Below are 24632 nucleotides of genomic sequence, written 5' to 3' on the forward strand. Positions count from 1 at the left end.
ACTGTATTTATATTATATTTAAATATAAAATAAATATGTATAAATAACAAATTGTTCTTAAATATATAGATAAATGTGTGTGTATTTATATGTACAAAATAATTACACACATATATTATGTAAACAGAAACACAAACTTTAATTTTGGATGTGATTAATCGCTGCACAGCCCTAGTATTAATTACGGTTTATAGTTTCTAATAACTATAAACTAATCTAAGCTAAAACTAAATTGTTGTTATAGATATAATGGAAGCCTTTCAGCAAAACAAAACAGCCAGTTTGATTGGAGTGGAAGGAGGACATTCGATCGACAGCAGTTTAGGGACCCTGCGCACCATGTACCAGCTGGGCGTCCGGTATCTCACGCTCACACACAGCTGCAACACACCCTGGTGAGTGGATATTCTCAGGTCAGTATTTACCTCACTTAAAGGATAGTTCACCCAAACATTTTAATTACCCATCCTAGGTGTATATGACATTCTTCTTTCAGACGAATACAATCAGAGTTATATAAAAAAATGTCCTGGCTCTTCCAAGCTTTATAATGCATGCACTTTAATGATGGATAGATGCACTTTAATGATGGATAGATGCACTTTTATGATGGATAGATGCACTTTTATGATGGATAGATGCACTTTTATGATGGATAGATACACTTTTATGATGGATAGATGCACTTTAATGATGGATAGATAGATACACTTTTATGATGGATAGATACACTTTTATGATGGATAGATGCACTTTAATGATGGATAGATGCACTTTTATGATGGATAGATACACTTTTATGATGGATAGATGCACTTTAATGATGGATAGATGCACTTTTATGATGGATAGATACACTTTTATTATGATGGATAGATGCACTTTTATGATGGATAGATGCACTTTAATGATGGATAGATGCACTTTAATGATGGATAGATGCGCTTTAATGTTGGATAGATGCACTTTTATCGTGGATAGATGCACTTTTATGATGGTTAGATGCACTTTTATCGTGGATAGATGCACTTTTATGATGGATAGATACACTTTTTATGATGGTTAGATGCACTTTAATGATGGATAGATGCACTTTTATGATGGATAGATGCACTTTAATGTTGGATAAATGCACTTTTATGATGGATAGATGCACTTTTATCGTGGATAGATGCACTTTTATGATGGATAGATGCACTTTTATGATGGATAGATGCACTTTTATGATGGATAGATGCACTTTTATCATGGATAGATGCACTTTTATCGTGGATAGATGCACTTTTATGATGGATAGATGCACTTTTATGATGGATAGATGCACTTTAATGTCGGATAGATGCACTTTAATGTCGGATATATGCACTTTTATGATGGATAGATGCACTTTTATCATGGATAGATGCACTTTTATCGTGGATAGATGCACTTTTATGATGGATAGATGCACTTTTATGATGGATAGATGCACTTTTATGATGGATAGATGCACTTTTATCATGGATAGATGCACTTTTATCGTGGATAGATGCACTTTTATGATGGATAGATGCACTTTTATGATGGATAGATGCACTTTAATGTTGGATAGATGCACTTTTATGATGGATAGATGCACTTTAATGTTGGATAGATCCACTTTTATGATGGATAGATGCACTTTTATCATGGATAGATGCACTTTTATCATGGATAGATGCACTTTTATCGTGGATAGATGCACTTTTATGATGGATAGATGCACTTTTATGATGGATAGATGCACTTTTATGATGGATAGATGCACTTTAATGTTGGATAGATGCACTTTTATGATGGATAGATGCACTTTTATGATGGATAGATGCACTTTTATCATGGATAGATGCACTTTTATCGTGGATAGATGCACTTTTATGATGGATAGATGCACTTTTATGATGGATAGATGCACTTTAATGTCGGATATATGCACTTTTATGATGGATAGATGCACTTTTATCATGGATAGATGCACTTTTATCGTGGATAGATGCACTTTTATGATGGATAGATGCACTTTTATGATGGATAGATGCACTTTTATCATGGATAGATGCACTTTTATCGTGGATAGATGCACTTTTATGATGGATAGATGCACTTTTATGATGGATAGATGCACTTTAATGTTGGATAGATGCACTTTTATGATGGATAGATGCACTTTAATGTTGGATAGATCCACTTTTATGATGGATAGATGCACTTTTATCATGGATAGATGCACTTTTATCGTGGATAGATGCACTTTTATGATGGATAGATGCACTTTTATGATGGATAGATGCACTTTAATGTTGGATAGATGCACTTTTATGATGGATAGATGCACTTTAATGTTGGATAGATCCACTTTTATGATGGATAGATGCACTTTTATCATGGATAGATGCACTTTTATCGTGGATAGATGCACTTTTATGATGGATAGATGCACTTTTATGATGGATAGATGCACTTTTATGATGGATAGATGCACTTTTATCATGGATAGATGTTCTTTTATGATGGATAGATGCACTTTTATGATGGATAGATGCACTTTTATCATGGATAGATGCACTTTTATGATGGATAGATGCACTTTTATCATGGATAGATGTGCTTTTATGATGGATAGATGCACTTTTATGGACTTCAGAACAGAATCGACCATTCACTGCCATTATAAAGCGTGGAAGAGCCAGGACATTTTTTAATATAACTCCGATTGTATTCGTCTGAAAGAAGAAAGTCATATACACCTATAATGACTAAATCATAGGTATTTTAATTTTTTGGATGAACTAATCCTTTATGCACTTGATATAAAAAGATAACCTGAGATGAATCCATGCATTCACTTCAGAAATGTACATACTAGTTGGTCCTGTCAATTTAGCAATGATTTCATTAGTTTGGAATGAAGCACAACTAAACCAAAAAATGTGCCAGAGCAGCTTCCTTTTATGTAACACACCCCGTTGTGTGTGTGAAATTCATGGGAAATTCCAGGCTTGTTCTTCAACTGTTACTAGCATCTGCATATAGTTCACATAATTCTTTTAGGAAAAAAGTGTGGGTTGTAATTAAAGCTACATCCGGTTTCCAAAGAAAGCCACATTAGTGCACGTGTGCACATCTGCTTTCAACTGAAGACTTGTTTCCTTTACTATGGTTTGGTCTCACTTCCCTCTAGGGCAGACAACTGGCTGGTGGACACTGGATCTGAGCCTGTACAGCACAATGGTTTATCTGAGTTCGGCAAGGTTAGACACACTAACAAATGTCAGATTTGTACACTGAAAAATTATACTTTGGACCAAAAAAAAATGACTCTAAATTGTTACAGCCAGTTTATACTGGTGCTCTTTGGTCATTTTTAACCGAAACATTTTATTTTAATAAAGGTTTTGGAATTTTTTTATTTTGGACCAACTTAAAAATAAATAAAAAATCTCTAATTTGTCACTGCCAGTTTATACTTTTAAAGCATCCCTAATAGAGTGGTGCAGGTATGACATCACTTTGTAGGCCAAAGTCCCAAAGTCAATGGGTTTCTTGAATGGGGTTTTGGTTAAATGGCTGATAAATAAGGTCTGTGGTGAACACAAGCTCAAGACACTTTCACGTTTTATTCTAAAACATAAAATACATCAATATTCCCCCACTCGTGATTTTTTCAAGCTGTTTTGAAAAGGCGTTTGCTAACAAGTGGCTAAATGGGACTACAGAGGCTGACGAGGAGATTTACTCTTCTCTGATTGGTCAGATGGCTCAGTCTGTTGTGATTGGTCTACTCTGCTCTGATTGGTCAGATGGCTCAGTCTGTTGTGATTGGTCTACTCTGCTCTGATTGGTCAGATGGCTCAGTCTGTTGTGATTGGTCTACTCTGCTCTGATTGGTCAGATGGCTCAGTCTGTTGTGATTGGTCTACCGCTTACAGTGCGCGACGGAAACGAAACGCTCATTACCATATCTGAATTTCAGCTGTTTTTGTACATGGTGGAGGTTAAAATAGGCCACCATGATTTGCTGTCCTCTTTTAGAGAAAGCTTGACTCGTTTTGATTTGATTGACCCTTTCAGCGAGTGATCTGGGAAATGAACCGCATTGGGATGCTGATCGACCTGGCTCATGTGTCCGAGGCGGTGATGAAGCAGGTTCTGGAGATCTCCAAAGCTCCTGTTATCTTCAGCCACTCTTCTGCCTACAGCATCTGCAAACACAAGAGAAATGTTCCTGATGACGTGCTTCGGGAAGTGGTGGGTTTACAACCTCAGGCTGTTACATAACAGAGTTTATTGCCCTAAAAGACAATGAGGCCCTTACACTATCATACTCATAAAAAAATAAATTGATATATTACTGATATAAAAAGATGTTATAAAAGATAACGGCAGGACAGACTTCAAAGAGAATACGAAAATAAAGATTCATTTCGATCAGATGATTTAATTAACCCTTGTATGGTGTTTGGGGTCTGTTGGACCCGTTTTCATTTTTTGTCAAAAGAAAAATGATACAATTAATTATTTTTTCAAACTGAGACTCATTGGCCTTGGCTCATTTTCTGTGAGGAATATATATCAGAACACATTTTCAATGAAAACACACTGTACACCCCCCCCCCCTACACATTTATATTACACACAGGATGTTCAGGTCCACTGGACCCGGGGCTAATAAAAGTGTGGAAATTGTAGGTCCTGTGTACCTTTACTCTGTCCTCCTCCTGTCAGGGCCTGCTGTTAGTGTGTGTGTTCTTGTATATGGTTTATGAGGACACAAATGTGTATAATGACATGGGTATTACAACGTAAACATGGTTTATGATGACATCTGTGTCCTCATACTAAAACATACTAAATGGTGTTTTTTGAAATTCAAAAAAATGCCAAAAGTTTTCTGTGATTGGTAGGTTTAGGGGTAGGGTTAGTGTAGGGGGATAGATTATACAGTTTGTACATTAGAAAAATCATTATGCCTATGGAGAGTGACCGTACACCACATATCCAAGTGAGTGTGTGTGTATGTATGTGTGTGTGTGTGTGTGTGTGTGTGTGTATGTGTCACGATTCACACACACAGGAAACAAGAGAGATCCAATTTGCAGTATTTATTGGGGTAATCCGTACTCACAAAACCAGTCCAGGCAAAAGGTCAAAATCCATAAACAAGAACAAAACCGGAACCAGGCAGAAACAAACATCAGAAGTGGTGTGAAATGTTACAAGGACTCAGTGACAAACACTGACACAAACAGGATATATATACACAGACACTAACAAGGTGAGGGGAAATAGCTGAGTGCAATGATGATGGGGAACACCTGAGTGCAATGATCAGTGGTAGCCAGACAGGATGATGGGAAATGTAGTTCATGATGCAAGTGACACCGGGGAAGGAGGACATCTAGTGGTGACCCAGGGAACACAACCCAGACACTGTGACAGTATGTGTGTGCATGAGTGTGGGTGTGTGTGCGTGTGTGAGAGAGAGATTGTGTGTAAGTGTGAAAGAGTGCAAGAGTGAGTTTTGTGTTTCTACTCCTGCCATTCCCACACGGTTGCAATTCTTGAATGTGATCTAACAAAGGTAAAGAGAAAATATTAACCATTTATGCTGTTTATATTGCTTGTAATTGGGATGAAGTAAACATCTGTTGAGTATTTTAACATAACATTTTTGATGGTGTTGAATTAAAACCCCCAAATGCAGCGGGTCCATCAGACCCACGAACACTGGCTGAGTAACAAAAATATGAACACCACACAAGGGTTAAGCAACACCGCATGTGTAAATCTATTGTTGTATTTAATATCAGCACTGCTGTGATTCGGCCATATACATTAGTCAGTGTACCACCATATTACATTTTTGACAGGAATGAAAAAGAGGCTGTGAGGGAAAGAAGTACAGTGCGTTCAATGGATCGTATGTTGTTTAACATCACACCGTTTGACTTATTATTAATATACAGCTATATTACACCCATTACCATATCTGAATTTCAGCTCCGGATTTTCTTCAGCACGTGATACACAGTGATACGAACAGCATCTGTTTTACCGTATCAAGTCTAGCCTGAGTCCTCATACTTTTGAAGTGCATCAAAGTGTTTTTGATGCAGAAAACAGCGTCTTCTCGACATGAACAACACAAACCAAACTCTTCCAGTCTCAGCTACAACTACAGTGTTTGAGGGCGGGGCAAAGAGACGCTGTTCACGGACAGCCAATCAAGATCATAGGCTGGCATTATGCAAATTGGTTGCATTGTTATGTAGGTTTGTAACAGGAAGTGAGACTGGAATTACTGACGACTGGTTTCAGCAGTTCAGAATCCATTCTTTGTTTAAGGCAACACTAACTTTATTTTTGTCGTGCACTTTGACCTTTAAAACTTTTTACGACATTTTATATTCAGTAATACACACTGCATGAAAGGTAATAATTCGAAAAAAAACATAATATTAATAAATTATTGTCTCTGAAAAATGTGTAAACCATTCCATTTCAAAATTCAAAATGGCCTTACACACACACACACACACACACACACACACACACACACACACACACACACACGTTTTACAGAAAATGTAAAAAAATATATGGTTTGTGATTTGGTCGTATATAACGGTCATATATTTTTCCAAAATGTTTCTGTTTCAGAAAAAAAAGAAGGGGATCGTCATGGTTAATTTTTACAATGATTATGTGACCTGCCAAAAGACTGCTAAGATCTCAGATGTGGCTGGTGAGTTACTTTAAACCAACCTCAGCGTCTGCTACCCCTTCATTTAGCACTCCTTAAAGTCCTCCCTGTGGTGTAAATCCAGCTTTTAATGTAGTTTATGTGTCTATGTGGTGTTTTTAATACGCTTTAAGACAAAGCATGTGTAAATTCATAAGTCGACAGCATTGCTGAGTATTTTCTCCTTAAAACTGCAGTGAACCAAAGACAGTCTCAAAAACACGCTTTGAAATCGCTGGTGTTTCTGACGTCACAAACTACCTTGTAACCAATCAGATCAACGTGTGATCGTCAACCAGTGGATCTCTGAGCTGAGTGAGTGAGTGGAGGCGGGGCTCATTTGCATATTCATAGAACCGCGAATACTAAATGAAGCAAGGGCGTCGAGTTACATTCAAGATATTTTAAGGCATGATGACGTTTTTTTTTCAAGGACATTTTTTGGTGATCAAAGATGAGATTTAAGCAATAAAATTATTGACTACAGGGGGACTTTAAGAAAACGAGGCAAGACGTTAATATGTGACTCCACTTCTGTATGTGAAATTCAGATCACTTTGACCATATCAAGAAAGTGGCTGACGCTAGTATCATTGGATTTGGAGGAGATTATGATGGTGTGACAAGGTAAGCATGCTGATTAGTAAAAAGACTGTCTGCTTTCTAATTTAATTGTAATGCAACTTCACGGTAGAAGGCATTGTGGCACATTTCACATTTGTAAAGCATGTGTAGGCTATTGCATGTAATAGAAAATTGCTGTTAATCGTACAAGACAGATGGACAAGTAAACAGGACTGCATAACCATAAATAAATAATGCATTGTTTTTGCACAGGGTGCCAGAAGGTCTAGAGGATGTGTCAAAGTACCCGGACCTGGTGGCTGAACTGCTCAGACGTAACTGGTCAGATGACGAGGTCAGAGATGCTCTGGGACGAAACCTGATACGAGTGTTCCGTGAGGTGGAGGCGGTAAGAGCAAGAGCACATCTGCTTCAAATGCTCAAACTCAGTATAATACCAAATCTACTGCTCACTGAAGTAAAAAAGTAACTTGTGTTTCATTAGGTAAGAGACAGTCTGAATGGACTCAAAGCTGATGATGAACCCATCCCTCTTAAAGAAGTCCAAAACCCCTGCAGGACAGACTATGGCTATTCAGAGAAATCCAGTTCAACATGCACTCAGTCTTTTTATGCACTTGTCTTGGTTCTGACACTGATTATCACATTATTCTAATCGACCCCTTCTGTAGCTCTGTGTTTGGGACTTTTGATAAAGAGTTGGCCTGTAACACACATTTTGTAGAGTTTAGTTGAAAATAAGTGCTTTTAAGAAATGTAGACAAAAATCAAAAAGAAATTTGGCATGCAATTATTTAAAATTTCAGGTGAAATGACCTAGCCTAAATAACTGATTTCTGTCAACGCTTACATAGGAATAAAAGTAAAATGTTTGGACACACCTGTTCTTTGTTAGGCCTAAATTATTTTCCTTAAAAAAATAAAAAAAAATAAAAAAATATATATATAAATAAATTCTTCAGAACTATGAAATAACACAAAGAGAAGTATGGGAATTATGCAATGACTGAAAAATATCAGTATTTAAACAAATGTTTTCTGGCTACTTTGCATTTGGAGTCAACTGGGACAACCTCAAGCAAACTGCAACTCGTATGGTGTCAATGACATCAGTAGCAGCAAAGTCACATTGGATGCTTGTTAAAAATGTAGTAGTCAGTGGTTAAACTGGCTTTTATAGGGAGGGGGAGCCCTTATTTACGGTGAATGGCCGTCATTCAAAATCGCGCCGTAAAATGACTTGTGAATGTGTTTTTACACCAAAGGGGCTCTTTTCCCCAGTATTAATGTGTAAGGTAGGGAGTAGTAATTTAGACAAAGAGAAATACTTTACAATTCACTTACTTTATTATTATTTTTTACCTTTAATGTTAACAGGCAGGAAACGGATTTCACCCTCGGAAAATGTATGAAATTGAACATGTTTAAAAATTTTGTTTGGCAAATATGTAAACATCTTTTTAAACCTGAAAATGATGTTGATTTAAGAGAATCAGGACCAATTTCTTTTTTAATCTCTTTCCAATTTCTTTTATGGTATGTTTGATTTAATCACAACGACACCTGCGCAGGGTTTTATAAATAAGAAGGTCCCAAAAATGAAAATTTTGATTTTCCTGATCTTGACGTGCATTTTAAGGTTTTTTGAAGGCCCAAAAAAATGGACAACGGTAGCTTTAAAAGCATGTCAGAGGTCAGTAGCATTAAGTATTTTATCAGATGACAGATTCTTAAGCATGAGAATCAGTTTAAATGTCACAATGAATGATCCACACAAAAAAATGGAAATGCAGAATGTTTATGCTTATTGTTGACAATACACAATCACATATTCGAAATGGGAATGGCCTTAAATAAGAAATGATTCAAGGATTATTTTGCAATTTACATAGATGTTACATTTCAAACAAACGCCAATGCAATCAATCTGTGTCCAGAGGCATATGAGCAATTATTATGAGCATCAAATATCAGTTTCAGCTACTTTTTCTTTCCTAAATAAATCAATATTTTTGGACTAATCTGTTAATTTAATCAATGGTTCAATTTCTCACTCATAAAGACAGTCACTTGTCGCCGCCTTCTGGCTTAATGATGCAAGTTGCACAAACACAAACAAGTGGAGTGATACAAACAGTGAAAAGTCCCAGTGCTGATACTGGGGAAATATCCCAACACATTCGAGGTAACGTTATACAAATATATTTATACAATAATAATGGCAATATATTTAATAGGGTGCTTGTGTTGTTAAATTGAGCTTATAGTATCCACTGTCTTTGATCAAACAGAATATTTCTGTCGGTCATTTAAAACTTCTGTCGAAAAACAGCTGTTTAGTTTAGCGACTTGCATCTTATCTCGCAGTCACTGTATGATCGTTAAAGGGATACTCCACTTTTTTTGGAAATAGGCTCATTTTACAACTCCCCCAGAGTTAAACAGTTGAGTCTTAGCGTTTTCGAATCCATTCAGCCGATCTCCGGGTCTGGCGGTACCACTTTTAGCATAGCTTAGCATAGATCATTGAATCGGCCAAGACAATTAGCATCTCTCTCAAAAAAATGACCAGAGAGTTTCGATATTTTTCCTATTTAAAACTTGACTCTTCTGTAGTTACATCGTGTACTAAGACCGACGGAAAATGAAAAGTTGCGATTTTCTAGGCTGATATGGCTAGGAACTATACTCTCATTCCTGCGTAATAATCAAGAAACTTTGCTGCCGTACCATGAGTCCAGCAGGCGTAATGATATGACGCAGCGCCTGAAAATAGTCCCCAGCTCGGTAACTTCCAACGTGACCGGGACTAAGTTTGTCTAACCTATTAGACCTATTTTCAGGCGCTGTGTCATATCATTCATTACGCCTGCTGGACTCATGGTACGGCAGCAAAGTTCCTTGATTATTACGCAGATTATTAGGCAATTATTTCATAACTTTCATTATATACGCTCAACAAAATGATATATTTGGTGCTGAAGGAGGATAATAATATTCATCTGCACAGTCATGCACAGCCAAAGCACAAGCAAAACAATTTAGCTTTTTAACCGCTAGAGAGCCAAACATTACATAGTGTAGGCTACCTTTAATACTCCGGACACACACCATTGAATCCTTTAAGGGAAAAAAGCTAAATACAGGCAGGACCAAGAATGTAAAGTTTTTCAGTTAATAAAGGTCACTTGGATTTCAGTCTGCTCCTCACACAGATTAATTGAATGACTTCAAAGACTGTAGTACACTGCTGATGTACAGTATATTGCAGTAGTTGTTGTGTGTTGACAACAACCAGAGTGTGTCAGTCTTGTACTGACTGTAAAAATCCCAAGCCAAAAGCTCCACTTAGTGGACACACAGTTGAACATCATGAGAGATTAAAGACACTGCTTACATAACAACACAACTCTCTACTCTTTCTGTAAACAGTAGCAGAGCTGATTATTATTTTGATTACCTGCTATTATCAAATTCCAGTCATTATAATAACATAAACATAATAGTCCTCAGCAAAGAAATTATTGGATGAGATGTGCATAGGTGTCATTGAATGTTGCAACTATAAATAAATAAATAAATAAACATATGCATGCATACATAGATATAATCAACTCAAAATATAAAGTTTTACCTAAACAATTACTGTATTAAAACAAAATCAACCAAAAACAGCTATTAAATCAACTGCCATTAATACAATTACACTGTAACTCAGAAACGTGATTAATAAGCTATACATTTTAAAGATAGTGAGGTTACAAAATAAGAACTGCATGCACTATATAGAAATGTTTTGTCAGGTAACCCAAAATGAACTGGTTTTATTGAAGTAAAAATAGTACTGACAGAATATACTTCATTAGGTTACACCAGCAAAAGTCATTTGTACGAGTCAGATCAGGTAACAGTAGCAGAGAAGGGAAACCACTGCATTTGTAGGTCACCAGTTGCTTGTAGCAACCATTCTTGAAGTCAGATAATGCACTTTTAATAATTATCTGAAATTTCATCTCTCACCCTGTTTATACAATAATTATATTATCCCATGATAAGCAGCAAAAGCCTTTATTCTGTCTTTTGGTTTGTTGGAAACTTCAGTCGCTGTGTCTCTTTCAGGTATTTCTTTTCAGAGTAGCACCAAAATCAAATTTCCTTCTTCAGAAACATGATACATATGGAGCCATAGAGTGAGAAATCCTGGACTGGACTCACACCGGATGATCAGGGTTCAACAGGGATTTGCTTACACTTACACACTTCTGCCATCTTGCTGTTTGGGAGAGGTTTAGCATTTTCTTATGCTTGTCAAAGAAACTATCACTATTACTGAAGTAACTATATGTAAGTTACAGACATGAATTACATCCTAGCTCAGATCATGCAGCTTGTTGAGGAGACAGCTGTTATTACATCTGGCAGATGATGAAACACACACAAATACTATAATCACAGGAGGGAACCCTTGTGGAAAAGTGCACTTTTACAAAGAGTACTTATAATGGAAATAATACATACTTTAAAACAACTGATTTTTTTGTGTGCATTTTAAACGTATGTTATTTGCAAGTGAATGAAAATGTATCATAGTTTGAATTTATATTAAATGCAATTAGTAAATTGTTATCTCATTATTATTATAATATTTGCATGTAGTTAAAAAAATATATACTTTTAAGTGCTAAAGTACTTACAAATTAAGCACACTGGACCAGTAAACAACAACCACCCATGAACAGCTTAACAATGCCCTATATGTCAATCATCAAGAACATCTTTGCAACCAGGAACACATTAATAACACCCAAGACAGAGCTTTACACAACCATATGTTTTCTTCACCAACTGTGAATCATGTGAATAAACATGAGTTTTTTTATTTTTTGTATTTCAGAAAGGACCAGGAAAGCAAGAACACAATGCTGAATGTAAGGTATCCCTGATGCCAAAGCACTTAATAAGGTTCTCCTGTTTCTCCCTGTTCATCTAATTACACGTAACCTGAGAGCTTCTGGTTTAAGAACAGGTAGAACATGACAAACAAACTTGATTACAGAAGAGTAAAGACATCTTCTAAACACCAACTGTTCACCAAATCTCCCCTGATAGCAAGCTGTGGGTCGTCCCTCGTTCAGCTGTCCCAGCATGCTCAGCATCATCTGTCTACAGGAGATTACAGTTAAGCCCTGATATTCATTAATCTGTGGATCAAGAGCTGCAGAGTCACAATCTACATATTTTCACTAAAGCAATAAATCATATAAGCTCTTACATTATGGTTTCATGCATGTTTTAGATATTTTGCATCATGTTGTGCCTAAGAACGCCCCTTTTATTGATGGTATAAAAAATACACTGTTCAATAACTTAAGTTATTAATAATAATTTTTCTGCAAAGTAATATTTCGGATTAAATTTCAGGATGTATTATGATGTAGTAATCCAGCAAGTGAATTAGTATTTAATGGCGCCATATTAAATGTTTACACAAATGAAACCTTTTACGCATGTTTTTTTACTATGTGTTGTGAAGAAAGAACGCGTTCGCGTGCGCGCGCACTGGTGTTTAATATGGGGAAAGCAGAGGGATAAACAACAGCGGGCCTTCGGAGGACAGCGGTGTTAGATAATAGGTTTTATATATTTAATGTTTATGAGACAGACAGATTATTCCTGTCCATCTGACCAGACAGACGCATGAAGAGCTCATACTGCAGCAAACTTACTAAAATGGGACGAGCAACTTCATCCTGTCGACTTTTTAAACTTGGATTATTCACTTTCCTAGATGATGATAACATATGTGAATAATATTGTGACAGATGATGAGTAAATCTTTTAGGATGACTGAACCCTTAACATTTTATTCAAAGCAGGTAAGTTTTTGTTTTTATAGCCTATCATCAAATGGTTTGCATTGGCAGACAGATCAACACTGTGGTAGCATAAAAGTTATTTATTGCTGTAGTGAATGTGCTGTAGTTTGTATGGGTTGTGATGGATTGTATGGGTTGTATGTTGTTCAATGTCTTTTTTCTTTTTTTTTTTTAAATTGGACTTTGAGTCTGTAATAAAGTTTGATATATGATATGATATGTTGATGAGGCTGTATCTTAGTAAGTGCCATGCACATTGTAATAAAAGAAAAAGAAAAGAAAAAGAAGGATAATTAAAAAAAACAATTCTGTCATCATTAATTCATCATCGCCTCGTTCCAAACCCGTAAGAATCTTTGAAACACAAATTACGCTATTTTTTTATGAAACCTGAGAGGTTTCTGTCCAGGAAACCAAAGCTGCAAATATCCAAAAAGGTTATAGCCTAATGCATTGTTAAACGAATCTGTATAAATCGAGCGGTTTAATCCAAGTCTTGTGAAGAGATATGTTTGATTTAAATGATGAACAAATATAATTTAGGCTTTTATTCACATATAAACACACATACATAGAGCACATCACACACTGTAAACAGCAGCTAGTGAGTGCACTAAAACCAACCAGGTTTGTTCTAGAATGTGAGTCATGAACGAGCTTCAGTTACCAAATGGCGTTTCCTCTAAGGAGGCAAGGGGAGGCAGTACCTCCTAAAAGAATAGGATGAGAAAATAATCCATATTACAAAGGTAAAACAATGCAAATATTTTAAAATGTGGCATTAAAAAGTGTATAAATCGCTGTTTTTTTTCTCTAAAGTGACACCAGCAGGTAAAGTTACAGCAGCAAGTTGTTGTTAAAGGTACCCCTCTGGGTGCGGTGGGTTTAGAGGGGGGTAATTGAGAATGAATGGGGGAGAGTCACGTGACAGGAGGCAATGCCTCCATCGCAGGGCTGGACTGGCCATCGGTCATACCGGGCACTTTCCTGGTGGGCCGACGTGCTTTTTGGGCCGATACATCTCATACTCATACATACTTTTTATTTATTTATTTTTCTTTTATTTTTTAACGGCCCATAAAATGTGTACATCGGCGGCCCATTCGTTTTGTTTTGTTTTGCTTAATTGGCGGCGCTGGGTTTGTGCCGGTGTAATGCATTGGTCAAAAAAAGTCAGCGTTAGTTTTTTTTTTCTGACAGACCGGCCCATGAAACATGTAGATCAGCGGCCCATTGGTTATTTTCTTGATTGACACTGGGCTGGCCCAATCACAACTTTAAACGAGTGAGCGAGCGTGCAGCAGTGTCAGTGTGTATCTGTCAAAATAGTCAGCGAGATGGAGAAGAAACGCAAGGATTGTGCAGAGAAATAGTGTGAAAAAATAGAAACAGGCCCTTAAAGCAGACACTGTAAACTGTGTCAAAATATATGTTTTCTGCCCTTCATCAGCTCCTGTGATGATGATGATAGTGAGGAGGATCAGGAGAGAGATGTAGAGCCTGCGGTAAGCAGAACTACTTTCAAAACACTTAGGCTATGTCATGAGTGTAGGAACCCATAACCCAGTTACAGATTATTTCCACATCTGCATAGTTGACGATTACCGAAATTTAATGAGAGGCGTTTGTAAACCATGTTTTCCGCCAAAATAAAAGCTTGATGCAGTTTGCGTCAAAATAAAAGATCATGTGCTTATCTCTTTCAAGTATAGAAATTGGTCCAAAACTAATTAAGTTTCCTTTATTTTTTAGTGCATTTGTTTTACAAAATATGGCTATTACTGTCATAGGATTAATATTATAACTATTATTATGTAGTGTAATGTAAATAAACACTGTTACTAAACAAGGTTTGAATTTTTCTTTGTTTAATTTGCACACTGAATATGGGTTGGAGCTTTTAATTTTGAACTCTCAAAGTGCACCAGATTGATGAATTGGACCCCCCTAGAAGGACAGAGGTCCACCCACCACAGTTTTACCAAAAATCCTGTAAGAAATACTGGTATTGCTATGCCAATGCAGCTTATTGCTTGTTTTAGGATTCTTCACTGTGGAGTATAGTTCAACTGTATTAATAAATGTCAATTTTTTACTTATTTCATCTGTTAACTCTCACTTGTTCCTATACTCACTCATTACCTGGCATTAGTGGTTTTAAGGAATAGGAGATGGTATGCATATTTTTAAGGGCGTGCAAAGATGGGTGGTGTTTATGATCATATAGTGGGCCAGTCTGGGCCAAAATGCCCGAGCCGATTTTTTGTCCCAGTCCAGCCCTGCTCCATCGCGCAGTGATTGGATAAACTGGATATGATTGGTTCGTGGGATAAATCCCGCCTATTGTTTTTCGTGTGCGTTCCGAGGCGTCAATGGGAAGACTCAGCCTTATGTCACTGCTGCATCAAAATCAAACTTGAAATGGTCTGAAAATATGATGAATCTGGGTTTAAAAAAAATGAAAAATCAGCTTGGTGAAATTAAAGTTACATCTTTGTGTATGTGACCAGTTTTTACAAGCTTTATGACTACTGAAAATAAGTTAAAAGGAACAGCTGAACATCAGATCACAAATAAAATATATTGTTTAAATTGTTACTGCCTTCAGTTATTATTTTGGAATAAAAACACTAATTTGATGAGATTTATACTTGGTTTTAATAAATAGAACAATACAAAAAAATATACAAAAAATATAATTGTGTTTATGTTTATTTAAGCAGGAAAATGTTTAATTGGGACATGAATTTACATTTGATTTATTAAACCTGAAGACTTTGCAGCCTCATTTCAGAACACTGATGTCTGTGAATGTGTGTCGATTAGTGTTTAGATGTAGGGTAAATTAAAGCGGTTCATCATATAAAGCGATGGTATCTCTTCACAAGACTAAAGACTTAATAAATCACTTGAAGGTTTCGTTTTAAGACAACCTTTATAACCTTTTTGGATCTTTTTAGTTTTGGTTACCTTTCAATGAAGGGACAGAAACCTCTCAGATTTCATTAAAAATATCTTAATTTGTGTTTCGAACCAATTGTATGTGTTTGGAATGACATGATTGTGTGCAAATGTTGACAGAATTCATTTTTGGGTGAACTAACCCTTTAAAATTCTAATTAATATAAGTCAGTTTAGACCTATTCACATCACCACGAATATTCATTTGTATTGAAACAATTCGTCCTGCATGTTGATATTGTTGATGCTAGTGTTGCAATAAAATAAAACTCTTTTTGTTTACAGTGCTCCAGTGCTTAAGCTACACATACTACTTTCAAAATCACTGCCATGCCCAAATGCCACCATGCCAATCATCAGCAATGCCAACCATGACTTCAGCAATCTCTCAGTCAGCACAGATGACAGCAGCCTCGACCTGTTTTTCACAGAAATCCCAGAGACGGAAACCATCAAAGGTGTGTATTTCCAACGAGCCCAGCGACTCCACGGCATCTCGAGAGACGTGGACCACAGCAGACTAGCGCTCATCAACGTGGGAGGGGATCGCTACACGTTTCCCTGGAGCACGCTGGACGAGTTCCCGTTGTCTCGTTTGGGACAGCTTCGTCAGTGCAGGAGCCCGGATGAAATCGCCCAGCTCTGTGACGACTACGACGAGACCCGGCGAGAGTTTTTCTTCGACCGCAGCTCGGTGGCCTTCAGGATCATCTTTAACTTCCTCGCTGCGGGGAAACTGAGGCTTCTTCGACAGGTGTGCGCCGTGTCACTATCTGATGAACTCACCTATTGGGGCATCGACCCGGTTCACATGGAGCGCTGCTGCCGACGCAAGATGTTGTCCTCTGTGGAAGAAGTGGGAGAGAAGAAGAAGAAGGAGGACGAGAGGAGGCAGAGGAGACTCGCTCTTCAGAGGCCTGTAGCTCGAGAGACGGGCTACGTCGGGCTCATGAACCGGTTGCAGGAGATAGTGGAAAACCCTCATTCTGGCTGGCCTGGGAAGATCTTTGCATGCTTCTCCATTGTCATGATTGCAGTGACCGTTATCAGCTTGTGTATCAGCACCATTCCTGATCACGATGACAGGGTTAGTGCATGACATCCCTCTTTTTATATCCATTGTGTTTTATCTACAGTAGTCAACATTTGAAGTGGATCAAAAAAGTTCATCAAAGTTGTCCTAAGACAAGAACGGGTATTGATTTATTTAAAATTGGGTTGAATGAATAATTCAATGACTCACTCATAAACACTTCAATTGTTTCATTACTGGATGAATCAGCGTTTTTGAACGAATCTCTTGAATGAATGATTCAATGACCAATACATTTTTTAACAGTCACTTGTCGCCACCTACTGGTGTAACGATGTAATTGATCAAAATAAAAAAATGCATGTTACTTTTTTTTTTTTACTAAATTGTTACTTTCAAAAGGTGATTTACTCAATTTTCAATCAGTTTTTATATCCGAACTATAAACTTTTATCCCAGTTCTTCTGAGATAATTTGAATTACTGTAACACAGAAATATTGATACTGGTGGTAATACTTTGGTGATAACTAAGTGAATATTTAACTACTGTAATAGTAATTTCTCTCTAGAAGTAACATCAAAAGTGGAGAACATGGGTCAAAAACATACATTTACACACACACACCACCGACCACAACTTTCCGACATCTTTATTTTCTTAGCTCAACTGTCATAGAATGGAAAGCACAGCTCTTTTTTTATGTAACCCTAATATTATATGGTGTCATGTTTATCAAAATAAAAAAATATAGACCCACCGTATTGGTGTTTAAATACTATAGGTGTCACGATCACCAGTTAATCACCGATCACCTATCACCTGCACATCATCAATCACCATGGACACTAATGATCTAATGATAAGTTCTTGTTTAATAAACCTTGATATCGTCTTCAGTAAATTTTGAGTGTTACAGAATACTGAACCAAAAAAGAGAAAACATAATGGACGTTCTCCTCACCCCTTCTGATTCCGTCACTCGACTGGTGACCTGCTTCCAGGAGGGCCGCCAGATCGAGGAATATGTTGCCGAATTCCTGGAGCTTTCTCATGGGGCAAGCTGGGCAGATGACACCCTAAAAACTGTCTTCTGGCACGGATGATCATCTACACCAGCAAGCTCCAGCATCATTGATCCTGGGTACATCTGAACTATACCTGGGTCATGTGCTGTGGTTGAGCGGTTCAGCCTTCACTGTGGGTGAGGCTGACTCTGACATCACTGCTCAACCACCGTCACCAGCCTTCATCGCCACACGTCCCGCCGAGACCACCTGTTGAGAGTCTCGTCCTGCCGAGACCACCCTTCCGGAGCTTCCTCACGTCATGCCTGAGCTCCTTCACGTCATGCCTGACTAGCCTGAGCCTGTTCCTCAAGTCATACCTGCCTATAAGACCTCGTCTCCGGCCAAGATAGCCGCCTTACCACCCGAGCACTCGGCGAAGATGGCCTGGGCTCGTCGGCTATCCGGCTCCACCCTGGTTTCCTCTCCCACCTGCTCCACCCCGTCAGTCGCCCCCCCTGGAGTCGTCAGCCCTGCCTCCACCATGGCTCCTCCCTCCGTTGTCTCCACCCTGGTCGCATGCACCGTCTGCTCTGCGCTGTTCCCTCCTGCCTTCTGTCTGCCCTTCACCTGCTCTTCGTCCTCCTCCTGAGCCTCCTCCCTCCCTCCCTCCCTCCCTCCCAATATTTGACTAATATTGCATCTAATCCACTTCATCTGTGATAAAGCACGCAAACAGCATAAAAGCTGAAAAATGTTCGACTGAACGTCTCCGTTTGTAACTACTCCCCGATTACAGGTCTCGCCAATCGATTAACATCCAGCCAAAGTCAAACACATATTTTATCTCAGTACTTTCACCTGCTTTCAAACACTTTTGCTTCCGTATCTGAAAACATTTGGTTTTGCATAATGATGTATGGTCTCCACAATTCTAGGTGTTAAAAATGGTAAAAATGCATATCGGTAAGCGCAACATAATCAGAGCAGTCTTTCATTACATGTTTCCTTTAATAAAGTACATTGTTACAATTTCGTCACACATTTTGTAGACCATGCAGTCTGCTTTAGTAATATGTTTAAAATTGAACAGTCATCTGATTTCTGCTTATTGTTCTCTTCTAGGGCGAATGCTCAGAAAAGTGTCGCAACATATTCATCGTGGAAACGGTGTGCGTGGCCTGGTTCTCCATGGAGTTTCTGTTGCGTTTGCTTCATGCTCAACGCAAACTGCAGTTTGTTCGAAACCCACTGAATATCATAGATGTCATAGCCATCCTACCATACTACATCTCTCTGGTTGTGGATAGCGAAGACGAATCTGAAGAAGCCGAGCTTCATGGTAGCGCTGGTGCAAGTCGTGGATATTTAGATAAGCTGGGTTTGATTCTGCGGGTCATGCGTGCCCTGCGGATCCTGTATGTGATGCGACTGGCTCGACACTCGCTGGGTCTTCAAACGCTGGGAATCACGATGCAGCGAAGCATTCGAGAGTTTGGACTCCTACTTCTCTTCCTCTGCGTAGCTGTGGCTTTATTCTCACCTCTTGTTCACTTGGCAGAGAAGGAATTCACTAAGGGAAAAACCACCGGCCCTCACAGCTTTAGCAGTATTCCTTCTTCCTATTGGTGGGCTATTATATCAATGACGACAGTCGGTTATGGTGACATGGTCCCGCACAGTATACCTGGCCAGGTTGTGGCCTTTAGCAGCATATTGAGTGGTATTCTCATAATGGCTTTTCCAGCTACATCTATCTTCCATGTGTTTTCTCGTTCATATCACGAGCTGAAACGTGATCGTGAAATGATTTATAAAGAAGAGCGAGTGGCCATCCTGGATGCCAGTGCTAAAGAAGACGCCCAGAGATTGTTGGAAAGACGCTCTTTTATATCGGCCAATGAGCAATGACACAACTGCTACTGCATGCTGCAATGACATCTGATCCATTGGTGCATATCTCTGTATTCTTATTTTCTTCATGTGATTCTAACCCCCGGTTTCACAGACGAGGCTTAAAGGATTATTTGATTTCAGAATGAAAATTTCCTGATAATTTACTCACCCCCACATCATCCAAGATGTTCATGTCTTTCTTTCTTCAGTCAAAAAGAAATTAAGGTTTTTGAGGAAAACATTCCAGGATTTTTCTCCATATAGTGACTTCAATGGGGTCCAACGGTTTGAAGACGAGCATTTGTGGTTAAAAAGTATATAAATGTTTATTTTTTTTAAAAATGTCCGCTGGTTTGTCTAGATAAGACTCTTATTCCTCGGCTGGATCGTGTCGAGACTTTGAAGCTGCACTGAAACTCAGATTTGGACCTTCAACCCGTTGGACCCCATTGAAGTCACTATATGGTGAAAAATCCTGGAATGTTTTCCTCAGAAACCTTAATTTCTTTTCGACTGAAGAAAGAAAGACATGAACATCTTGGATGACATGGGGGTGAGCAAATTATCAGGAAATTTTAATTCTGAAGTGAAATAATCCTTTAAGACTAGTTCCAGACTAAAAAGCATGTTTGAGCTGTTTTAACTGAAAGCAACTTGCACTGGCATATCTTTAAAGGGAATTATGCTAAATTCAGTGTGTGTTCACAATCACTCTATAATGGTAAAAATCCACCCACTCCTTTTTTTTAATCCCCATAAATCATAAGCAGTGTCTCAGAACAAGTAATTTGCAGATTGTAGCTTTTGTGACATCACATTGCACAGGCCCCGCCCACGACTGCTGATGGGCTCCGCTCTATTAGCTTAGACTCCGCCTTGAATGAGCTGTACACAGTCCGCCATGTTTATCTCCTCCCCGGAGCATTTAACAAGCAGCATTCAAGTAATACAATTATTCTTATTAAAGCTACTAAAGTTATTCAATCATGAGCAGTGATTTATTTTCTGTTCTTCTTTAAACAGCATATATAGCAATAGGTACTGTATATTACGCTGCTTTCACTTTAATACTCAGATTTAATATACACATGCGATTTCTATACTTGCTGTTTACGTTCACAGACATAACCAACTGTTTACGTAAACTGCAATGTCACGTGAGCGCGACCATGATAGAGATGATAATAAAAACCAAACAGATGTTTTGATAGTTTTTGGCAGAGTATTGGAGGTCACTAGCTGAAAAGGCTCCGCCCTCTTCTGGAAAGAGGGGCGGGGAGCAGCATCTCATATGCATTTAAAGATACATGCACAAGAACAGCATGTTTATCTTATCACTCAAAAATTTACAACATGGAATAATAAATGATATGTGAGGTATTTTGAGCTGAAACTTCACAGACACATTCTGGGGACACCTGAGACTTGTAAACATCTTGTAAAAAGGGGCATAATAGGTTCCCTTTAAAATATGTCAAAGCCATTGTTTTGTCTGAAGATGCACACCAGTAATGTTTTTGTTTTTTTCTAAGGCATGTGTATAAAAGATTCTTAAATATCCTAATTGAACAAAGGCCTAATCCTGGCTTAATCTAAGCCCTGTTTGTGAAACCAAGTCTAAATCTGTTGGAATGCGATTTGTGTAATAAATCAATAAAAGAAGTATCTGTATTATTAAAACTGAATTGGTTCTTTCACAATATACTGAAGTTTTGCATATTGATGTGTTCCTTTGTCCTTAAACACAGAAATGTGAATGAAAGTATTTGTATATTTGTGTGTGTTTTTAATACATTTATATTGTGATTCAAATAATTCATTTAGGCCACAAGTTACAGCCTTTTAGTTTCCTTCAACCTGTTGGTATTTATGGTTGGTTGTTTGCATTCGATCTTCTTTTTGAACTGAATGGTGTGTGGAAAACACTTGAGTTTTGTCTCACAGTGTAGAATACAATTGATTGCTTTAAAAAACAGGGAAAACTACTTTTAAACAGGAAATGAGGGAATAATTACGTAAATGTTTCCAGCGGGTCTATTCGCACGGAATTAGTATTACCTGAGGTAATTTTTCTGGACCTTTTTACTGAAGGTAAAAGTCCCTGTAAGACTGGAGAAACTGGAAAAACTGGAAGAGAGAGCCAGTCTCTGAGAAAAAAGGAAATTAACATTTGAACTCTCTCTTGAGAAAGAGATTTGCTCTAAGGGCAATCAACTCAGTATTGCATTAATTTACATTACTTTCCCTTCCCCATCTCATCTCTCTCTCATGCTGAGATCACCTGAAATTCACCCAAAAATCTATATGGTTTAAATTGAACAATTATCATACAACGCATCTTACGCAATACATGTTTGGCCTCATTTGAAATGTCTCAGTGCGAGAGGTACAGAGGTCTCATTCCCAAAGATGTAAACCAAAAGGTAACAAAGTTTTTAAGAGTTTAGAGATATCTTGCACACAGAGGAGGGTGTGTCTTCTGGGCAAATGGCATCCTGCCCTCAAAAGGTATAAACTCTGAATGCAAATTCCCATTGTTAGCTCATGTTTCCATGTGAAAGAAGTATCTGCCCTGGTCTGTGTACATAAAGAAATGCCACAAGAGACTTGGGGCGATTTGTAGTTGAAATCAGCCCATAATGCTGGATGTCTTCAGATATTCAGCATTATGTATTTTTCTAATGTCAGGTTTGCATCTTTTCTCTTTATTCCAGAGCATTTGATGTTTTGTATTTATTATCTTTGAACTGATTACATAATTGGCATGATACATTTACCTGACATAATAAATTGTTACATTTGGATTTATTCTGACTTACTCTGAATTTATTTATGTTCCCGCAAATCTGCGTCAGATTAGTGACAAGACTAGAGTCCAGTTTTGAGTGGAGCATTGGGCACACCAACTGCAATTTTAGCATTCAGGCTAATATTTGGCACTAATCCAAGTGTACCTGGTTTGTAAAGACAAAAAGGGAATTTCCGTTTAGGACAGCAAAATGTTGCTCGACCAACCTAAACAGGGTGAGTCTTACCTCTGTTTAATTTAATGTTAAAGGACAACTCCAGTGAAAAATGAACCTTGGGGTAATTAACACATGGTTACCGAGTCGATCGTTCCCTGGGGTGCGTTTTCATGAAAATCGAATATAAAGTGTTTTATCTCTAAAAACAGATTAGCTCATAACACTAGTATATAGTATGGAGGGATTATTGGGTCAGATTTAAAACTAAAAGTCTAAAACTAAAAGTCTTAAACAAAAACTAAAAGTCTAATTTGAAAATGAATTTGGTATTTAGGATTGGGCATTTGGTATTTAGGATAGGGTATTTGGTATTTAGGATTGGACATGTGGTCATTTAGGATTTAGGATTGGGAATTTGGTATTTAGGATTGGGCATTTAATCATTTAGGATTGGGAATTTGGGGATTTAGGATTGGGCATTTGAGGATTGAGGAGTGTATGCAAATAAGGAGGCGTGGCCCATATACTGGAGGCTGGGTTTGAAATGGCTGGTGCGCAGAGGCACCTTATGGACAGCAGAGGGAGCTCCCAGTGCTAAGGAGCACTGTAATGACACCAAACAGAGCGAGTGAGCAGGGCTGGAGCGAGGACTGTACTTTACAATGTGATAACTTCAACTTAATGACAGCGTTGTAACATTTATGTGGACTCACACACAAAGTAACCAGTGAAAGGAGTGCTATCGGTCTGACAACGAGAATAACTAATATTATTATTAATAGTGAGTGCGCGCGCGCGGCCGGGGCTCTCTCTCTCTGCCCTGTCAAGCGCGCCCTTGTTAAACTGACATGCAAATGATAAACTTTCACTATATGATGGTTAAACTGTGCAATTAATCCGATAATGATAGGAACCACCTGTTTAAGCATAAGTTGTAATAGACAGCACAAAGGTATAGTAATAAAGAAGCTGCTTGTCTCTTGCCACGGCTTTCACAATATCACTGTGTACTGTTACAATAGATCTGCGCGCGCGCACTCACTATCAACAACCGTTGTCATTGTCAACAAGCGTCAACAAGTTTCCCCGTACTTTTTGACAAGCGTCCTCCTTGACAGGGCGGCCAGAGCTTCTTTGCAGCTCAAGTCGGCGGCGTTGTGAACGTACAGTTACTGTTTCCTAACCTTGTTTTTTCTGATGCGTTGCATATTTTTTACTTGGCTTGGTTGAATTCCAATGTAGCTAGAATGCGGTCTGTTATTTCTTGATAACAGACCGCTGCGTAGTATAACACACCGTTAGATTTCACAAACATAATTCCTATCGACCAGCTCAAGTAGCAGGGCGTTCGTGGCTCGATTAATCAAGTCTGTTTTCCAAGATGCCCGCTGCCTGTAAACGCGTAATGTACTGTCTTTATAAAGTATCTTCTTATTAAACTGTCTGTACACTTACATCGCTCTCAATGCTTCGGTTTGCATGTAGGGACCCTCATTATGCTACCGTGTTAGTGTGAGGCTATTTTGAGCCTTGTTAGTGGTATTAACTT

The 24632-nt window shown here is 38.1% G+C and overlaps 2 protein-coding genes across 3 annotated transcripts in view; both read left to right on the forward strand.

Moving 5' to 3' along the window:
* Positions 1-8237, forward strand: part of dpep1 (dipeptidase 1) — a 12595-nt gene extending 4358 nt beyond the window's left edge. Inside the window, exons 4-10 of the mRNA XM_082161014.1 lie at positions 245-395; positions 3200-3269; positions 4090-4266; positions 6679-6763; positions 7312-7387; positions 7598-7733; positions 7830-8237. Coding sequence (XP_082017140.1) covers positions 245-395; positions 3200-3269; positions 4090-4266; positions 6679-6763; positions 7312-7387; positions 7598-7733; positions 7830-8000 — 866 coding nt within the window. The 3' untranslated portion in view covers positions 8001-8237. The remainder of the gene's footprint in view (positions 1-244; positions 396-3199; positions 3270-4089; positions 4267-6678; positions 6764-7311; positions 7388-7597; positions 7734-7829) is intronic.
* Positions 8238-12715: 4478 nt separating this feature from the next.
* Positions 12716-23032, forward strand: kcng4b (potassium voltage-gated channel, subfamily G, member 4b). Of its 2 annotated transcripts, XM_082161219.1 has the most exons (3): positions 12716-13221; positions 16468-17269; positions 19347-23032. In XM_082161219.1, the coding sequence occupies exons 2-3, from the start codon at positions 16529-16531 to the stop codon at positions 20130-20132; spliced, it is 1527 nt and encodes a 508-aa protein (XP_082017345.1). In that variant the 5' UTR covers positions 12716-13221; positions 16468-16528; the 3' UTR covers positions 20133-23032. The 2 variants fall into 2 exon arrangements, with proteins under 2 accessions (XP_082017345.1, XP_082017346.1); XM_082161220.1 differs by lacking the exon at positions 12716-13221 and having other exon boundaries at positions 15886-17269.
* The last annotated feature ends 1600 nt before the right edge of the window (positions 23033-24632 follow it).

Source organism: Leuciscus leuciscus (assembly GCF_965113295.1).
Source record: "Leuciscus leuciscus genome assembly, chromosome: 2".
NCBI lineage: Eukaryota > Metazoa > Chordata > Actinopteri > Cypriniformes > Leuciscidae > Leuciscus > Leuciscus leuciscus.